Genomic DNA, 7,296 nt, shown 5'->3' on the forward strand with positions numbered 1-7,296 from the left:
AATGCTTCTGGCTGTGTTTGTGGGTCTGGCTACTCTGGTCCCTCATCTTGTAAAGCCATGAGTCTGAAATATCTCTTTCTCCATCTAAATGACTTCTCGTGCCTTCTCTCCAAGGGGGCGATGGCTGCCACGTACTCTGCACTGAACAGCTCCAAGCCAAGCCCCCAGCTGAAGCCCATCGAATCCTCCATTCTGGCACAGAGGCGGGTGAAGAAACTTCCTTCCACCACCCTGTGAAGCTGGGGGGGTCTGCAGCCGCGCGGTGCGGTGCAGTCGCACCGGACTTTGCACAGCTACTGAAGACGGGGCGGGGGGGGCAGGAGGTCTGGCGGTCGATGCCTGCACAGGAGCTTCCTTGAGGACTTCTCAGAAGGCCAAGTGCCTTTCTGTTTCTGAAAGACTGGCTCCTCCTTGTGTGGACTGATCTTTGCTGAGAGAACTTCACTGTAAAACTTTTTCTTGAAGTGTAAATTGTCAATTTTTAAAGACATCTATCTGTGTATATGAGAACTAGAATGTATAACTGATGTCAAGTGGCACTAAAAAGCAGCTCTGATACACCCTTTCCTGTGTAGGGCCAGATATTTGTTGTAGCTGCATCATTTCTTAGAATCAATCCTCTCCAATGCCATTGCAGCTGGAAGACACATAATGTTTGAGGTTTAGGTTTTGGGGTTTTTTCCTCCCTCGAACCTCTGGATGCCCTTCCCAAAGTCGACCCTGCAGACTCCTAGCCAGCAGCACGCGTGTGTGTAAAGGACTTCTCCCCTCCACTTCTCGTACATGTGTGTTCAGAGCGTAAGGTCGATTTTTCAGATTCTGTTTCTTCCCCTCTCCTGCCCTCCCCCAGCCCAGATGGCAGTTCTCTGAACAAAATAAACCCCGGGTTTTCCAAACCCCCCCTTAGATGCTCGGCTGTCCAGAATACCTGCTAGGTTTGGCTCATTCCTTCCCTCTGCCCTCCCATCTTCGCGTTCTCCCCATCACTCCCCGGGGTGTTTGTCACCCGTGCAGTGGGGATGACAAAGGCACCTTCTCCTCGGCAAAGCCGAGGCTTTGGGCTGGCTCTGGCTGCCGCTTTTACCATTTTTGAGTTTCCTTTCCTTCAGCAGGAACCTATGAAACAAACCATCCTTTTTTTTTTTTTTTTTTTATTTAACTCTGGTCTATAGCTGGTAACTCAGGGTTTCTTTCTGAATTGTACAATAAATGTGTCATTCAGTTGATGGTTTTTTACTGACTGACTTTTAGCTGTAGAATTAAGTGACCCCGGTCGTTTCCCCACATCGTACGGGGATAATGATTCTTGCCTGCAAGATCTGCAAAGCTTTTTCATCTGGCCCTGTGATGGGAAAACCAGCAGTGCTGTAGTAGGGCTGCACATTAGACCACCTTCTCTCAGGTGCAATACCTCACTTTGCAGCGGGAAGTAATTAGAACCAGTTATGGAATAAGGCAGTAATCAACAGGAAAAGTGGCAGGCTGCAGGCTGCAGAGGGGAATTTCTTACTCTCAGGATATTTTAGTGCTAATTGAAACCAACACTTGGAGGCAGACTGTGCTAGAAATAAATTCCGACTCATTCTGACTTGCAGAGAATTGCTGGAGCTCCCTGGGTCGGTGGTGGCTGTTTCTCAGGAGGAGCAGGAGAGCTACAAGGACTGCAAAAGGCTCACGTGCTCAAGGATGTGACTGAAGCCAGCAAAGGTTCTCATGTGAATTTCTGCTACTTTTGGCTGATCATGTAATAGGAGGGGAAACTTTGTTTGCTTTTCCCTTTTGCTTAGTCCCAGTTGGCTCTCTAACGGAGAATTCCATTAAAAAAAAAATTCTCTATGCACAGCCCTCCTCCTCTACCCTCATCCAGGCAGGTCCTGTTTTACTCCCCTGAGCAGCCAGCGAGAAATCGAAATAGTCACAGGGGTTTTTTTCTATATTTATTCTAAGTACTGCCCTAGCGTCCAGTGCTGCTGCGAGGAGGAGACCAGCACACACTGGAGCTTCTCACTGGGTTTGCTGCCGACCCCAGCAGAGCTGGATTGAAACTTTTGCTGATAGCTGGGGAGGGGTACGCTCCACCACGCAAAATGCCTTCCTTAAAAATACTTGCTTTCTCCTCTGGCACGATGTTTGCTTTGGTGCCGATGAACCTGCCTTATCTTTCCTACAACTGTGCAGTAACTCTCGTGCCAGTGAAAAGGTGCAAATTTTAGGTACCTGAAACAAATACAATAATTATAAACAGCTTCTTTCTGGAGCTGGGGTGAGTCCCTTTTGGGTGCCGTTGGGATTGAAGCAGGCTCCTCAACAGTTTTTCAGAATATTTCCTACATTGTACTTCAAGGGTGGGGTCTGAAACGGTGGATGGGGTTGGACGTGTCAGTGGTGACCACTCACTGTGAGCCCCTCAACAGTACGGACCGTCAGGATGGGTCGTAAACCAAACGTTCGCCCTGCTTGGGTGGTAGCTGGCTTATCTGTATGAAATTGTAAATGTTTTCAAATATCAGTCAGGAAAAAACGTTACACCCTCTGCTTAATCCTCCCTGTCATGGTGCTGGTGTGAGGTCAACTAGCGACAGCTCGAAGATGCGTAGGACAACCTCTGTGGGCACAGGTTGCTGTGAACTCTGCCTGGCCGTAGCCGATACCCAGAGCGTCAAACCCCTTCGCCTCACCGGGGTCTTCAGAGGAACTTTGGTGCATCTGTAGCTTCTGGGACCTCCATCACTTCGGAGGACAGAGTGAACAAGGGCTACACCTTGCTTTCTGGGTGCTTTTAACCAAGTTGTTTTGAGTGATCCTTCCATAAGTAAAAAGAAGTTTTGAATTTTAGTTCCAAATCAACCAAGTGCTGTTCCTTGTTTTAATTCCAGTGCTCAATAAAAATGGATTTGTTGATTTTTTTCCGTGTATGAGAACTGTAGGTGTTTGTAAGGGGTTGGGTGGGCCCCCTCGTTCCTTTAATGGTATTGTCCTGACAGTATTAAACCTTTGCCAAAATACAGTTGGGACCAACTGCTCACATCTTGACTGAAATTGCATTATTTGAGGGGAAAGTTGGACCTGTGTCAGGCTGGGTCTCTAATGCCTCTTGGGGGGAGCTAGAAGGTCTCCTAGAGAAGGTCCAATGATCTGTTCTCACAAGATTTTGAGGTCATTCAGCTTTAAATTGGGACAAAGAGGATATACAGCTTACCTTTGTCTCAATTTGAAAAGGGACAAAAATGCATTTCACTTTCATACATAAGGAAATCTTTACAAGGAAAACTGCTTTAATAGTCGACTTGACCTTTAAGATTTTGTCCTCTATGTCTATACAAAAGCTCAAGGGAGCAGAAATCTCGGAATCCAGCCTCTAATACCTGAGTCTACCTGGAATTAACCTGTGTGGAAATAGCGTGTTAATCCGTAGACAAGGAACCTGAAAATAATATTGAGCAGCTCTCTTTATATAATACAGCTTCTGTATAAGAAAAGTTAAATTTTCCTATTTGGGGATGTAAATCAGCAACATTTTCTGTTGTAAAAGAGGTTGGCCCAGCTGAGTTTTCCTCCTTCACACTGTGTAAAGTAGTCGTGCCTTCCTCTTAATGATGCGGTACTGACCTCTGCCAAATTAAACAGAGCATAAATAAATGTATTTTGGCCTGATAAATATTCCTATCATGATTATTTAGGCTGTCTTTAAAAGTGTTGGCCAGTAACTTTCTCAGCAATTTTTTTTTTTTTCCCCTTAGTGAAACTTCACCGAGCAACCGCTCTGCTTTTTTAACTTTCCATCCAACGAATGCAAATATCCTCTTCAAATCCCCACCTTCAACTTAGTTCATTTAATTCTTTTTTCCTGCATCTTCTGCCATTTGTGGACAGTGAATTCTGCAGCCGGTGGCCTCCCGGGTGTCACCACCTCCTCGTGGCAGCCACCGCCGCCTTCCCAAGCGCGCGGAGGCTTCGGAAATACTCGGCGACCGCAAGCGTGTTCGACGGTATGTGGGGCGGATGCTGCGCTTTCATGTAATATTCAACAATTTAATCCCTCTTTTAACGCAAAGAAAACATTTGAAATATTTCAAGGTCTTCTTTTGCAAGTACATAGAGGGCTGTGAATAAAACCTTCATTCATGCTATGAAAGCTGGAGGTCCGCTGCCACTCCATTTTCTTGCCTCTGGTTATTAAAACATCAAGCTGTCTTACTACTTAAGCTCAGCTAACTTGCTGCCTTCCTCCTTTTGTGTTACACTGGAACACCTGCCATTAATACTAATTCTACTCTGGAGAGAAACTCCCTTTCAGATATGCTTGTCTGAAAATAAATTGACATGTAAAAGGTCTCTTTTGTCAAGAAGTGCGTGTAAAGTGCCGGGGTAAGAAGCTGATCGCTTACAAAAGGAGCCACTGACTCTCTAAATGATGTGTGGGGAGGGGGTTAGAAACGTTACATACGGAGGGTGATGCTGGAAATGGGCTGACGTGATACGACTAGAGAAGGATCGCGTAGCTGCGTCCTCCGTTTGGTATTAGACTTGAAGATTTTGGGGGGCTTTTCTGTTGAAACCTGTGGCGATAAAACCGCCGCATTGTCTCGAGGTGAATGGCTGGGCTCATTTGGAGAAAACTCACTTTTTTTGAGAAAAAGTGGTGGCGGTAAGAATTCCTCCCTGCTTTTTTTAACACGTGCAACAAAAAGTAATTCACATTGGTGGCGAGTCCTTCGATTTACATGTGTAATGAACTCCAGGGCTCTGTTGTTTTTCCTGGGACAAAAGTTTGTATCGCATTCCACAAGGAAGCAGTAAAAGACTCCTTGGTTAGAGTATTTATTCTGTCGTACAGGCAGCAGTGTGAGACAGCAAAAGGTAAATATTTTTATTTTTAATGGAAAGAACAATTTTCTTTGAGGTCCTTATACCCTGTGGAGTCTGTGGCTCTCTCCTAAGAAAAAGTTTTTAAGTCGGTTCTCTGGGCCAGGCTTTGGAGTGGAATGGCACTGCTTCAAAATCTGCTTCAATACTGAAAAGACGGATGGGGTGCCGTGACTCTGGCTGAAGATTTAAGTTTTGTGGTGTGGACCTGGCTTTCAGCTGCTGCTCACTGGGTTCCTGGGTCTTCTAGCAAAGAAATAATTCACTTCATAATTAAGATCAAGTTGAAATATGTTCAGGGTTTGAAAGAACAGAAGTGAAATGTGCCAATTACACAAAGCTTCTAGATGAGCTGGTGTCATTTCTGGTTTATCAAACAAGTACAAACTCTCCCGTGCTGCTGAGCTCAAATGCTGTCTTATTTTTAAACAGCAGATGGTGTTAGAAACCTGTAACAGGTGGAACCTCTTCAGTTTTATGTGAGAGATCAGAAGTAGCAGCAATTTCTCATTTCCCTAGGAGCAGGTCCTCCACCAGATAAACAGCAAGCTGGCCCTCTACTTGGGTATTTATTACAGAGGGAAATACTTTTGAATCACATATGTTCACAGAAAAGAAAGCCATTCCGGTTTGACTTATTCTGGTTATAATAAAAGGAACCTGGTGATGTTCTCTATAATCCTCTGTTAGCAACTCTTAAAGAGAGATGTAGCGGGAGAAATGAGCTGTGTTGGCTGGTGTGCCTCAAAATCCAGCTCCGATCTGCCATAGTCTATTGGTTTCTTGTCTACGATAATAGCATTTCGCATGCTTAAAGTGTTTTATAAACATTTAATTACTGCAGCATTTGACTCAAAGCCAGGAATCTCTCATTCATCTGCATCTTGCCAGGTTTGTGAAAATGATATTCATATTACAGAATTACAAGAAGGGCTGAGGTCAAACTTCACTTAAAGAACCTTCCGTCAGTGGGGATCTGTGAGCTGCCACATTTGCAAAGTGAATTGCTGCTTCGGCAGTGGAAACAGTGACGTGGGTTTGAATGTCTGTAGATGGGGGGATTTGTCAGTACCCCAGGAGAGGGAGCTGTATTTTAATCATATTAGGGAAACGATATGCTAAATTCTCCTCAGCCTGTGCTGTACGAACCTCTAAGGCAGGCAGGGATTGCAGCTAAGTCTAGACTAGAGCCGTGTTTGATCCCCACTCCCCTACTTGTCCTCTGCTGCCGTAAGCAGTAGGAAAATCATTATTTCTTAAAAGTCGGGGGTTTTTCCCCCACCCACCAAACGACTTATAATTTTAATGTGTCTTCTCCACACCAGTACCCAGGTCTATTTTTTTTTTTTAGAAAGGGTAGAGAAATGTGGGCTTACAGCATGATTTTTCTGCTGTGCCATCGGCACACCGGCAGCCTGCCTTCCTTGGTCAGCTCAGTGTCTCAGCCTGTGGGGAAACTCTCAGTAGTTGTGCCACCAAGTAGAAGGAGCAACTAAAGGTAAAAAAGGTTGTATCGGATTAATAATTTTTATCTAACCATCTGCCTCTTTCACCAGCTCCCTGTTCTGTACAGCAGATTGTTAAATGCAGACAGGGTGTGCAGTAATGGAAATAATTTACTTTCCATAAAAAAAAAAAAAAAAAAAAGTTGTTTTTCGTGGATGCACGCAAATGATCGCTGCTGGTCAGGGCAGGAAACTCAGACGAGAAGTTGTTCCTCCACGAGACACGTATGAGCTGACCTTCATCTCACTGGCTTGGTGAGGGGCTACGCTAAACTATCGTGGAGAAAACCGAGGTCTGCAACTGCTAACAGTCCTGTGTGTTTAGACTTTTCCAGTCTTCACTGTAATTCTGAAGGCATATTGTGAGGCCCCTCTAATAAATGCCATTTTTAATGAGACAGATCCCCAATTTCAAGGCCCCAGATCACGCTCCCTCTCTACTCAGTGAGTTGTGAGCACACGATGAGCAGCGACTCATGGAGTAAAACAGGGCTCCCTTTTCCTGTGCTGTTTAAAGAAGGGGTAGGGAGCTCCTCTGATGTTTCATTAAAGCTGGCTTTTCTCCTGGTGGCAGAGCAGATTTAATCAGACCCGCCTCCTAGTTCCAGCTGCTGGGTTTGAACGCTCTGATCTCTGCACTGGGTGCACGTCTAATTATGGAGGCAATTCCCATGGATACCAAGAATTGTCTGCACTGGTAAAAATGATCCCAGCTGGGAAAAACGGCGAAGGAAAATGTATTGAAAATATTTGGGAAGAGACTTCAAAAGTTTCTGGAAATGTAAGTGAAAAACATTTTGGGTGTTCTTGCACCTCGATGTGCAAATCTTCATCGTTTTAAAACTAAGATACATGTTGTCATTCTGGTTTGCAAGAGCTAATCCAGAGTTGCTGGGTTTTGTGCTGCTGGAGGATTTACCAGCAC

At 45.0% G+C, this 7,296-nt stretch overlaps 1 protein-coding gene across 7 annotated transcripts in view; it reads left to right on the forward strand.

Moving 5' to 3' along the window:
* The window catches only part of RPS6KA1 (ribosomal protein S6 kinase A1), a 41,586-nt gene extending 38,673 nt beyond the window's left edge, over positions 1 to 2,913 (forward strand). For all 7 annotated transcript variants that reach the window (XM_075774009.1, XM_075774012.1, XM_075774011.1 and 4 more), the window contains one exon: positions 115 to 2,913. In XM_075774009.1, the coding sequence (XP_075630124.1) occupies positions 115 to 237 (123 nt within the window). In that variant the 3' untranslated portion in view covers positions 238 to 2,913. The remainder of the gene's footprint in view (positions 1 to 114) is intronic.
* The last annotated feature ends 4,383 nt before the right edge of the window (positions 2,914 to 7,296 follow it).

The sequence above is a fragment of the Balearica regulorum genome, chromosome 22 (genome assembly GCF_011004875.1).
Source record: "Balearica regulorum gibbericeps isolate bBalReg1 chromosome 22, bBalReg1.pri, whole genome shotgun sequence".
Taxonomy (NCBI): Eukaryota; Metazoa; Chordata; class Aves; order Gruiformes; family Gruidae; genus Balearica; species Balearica regulorum.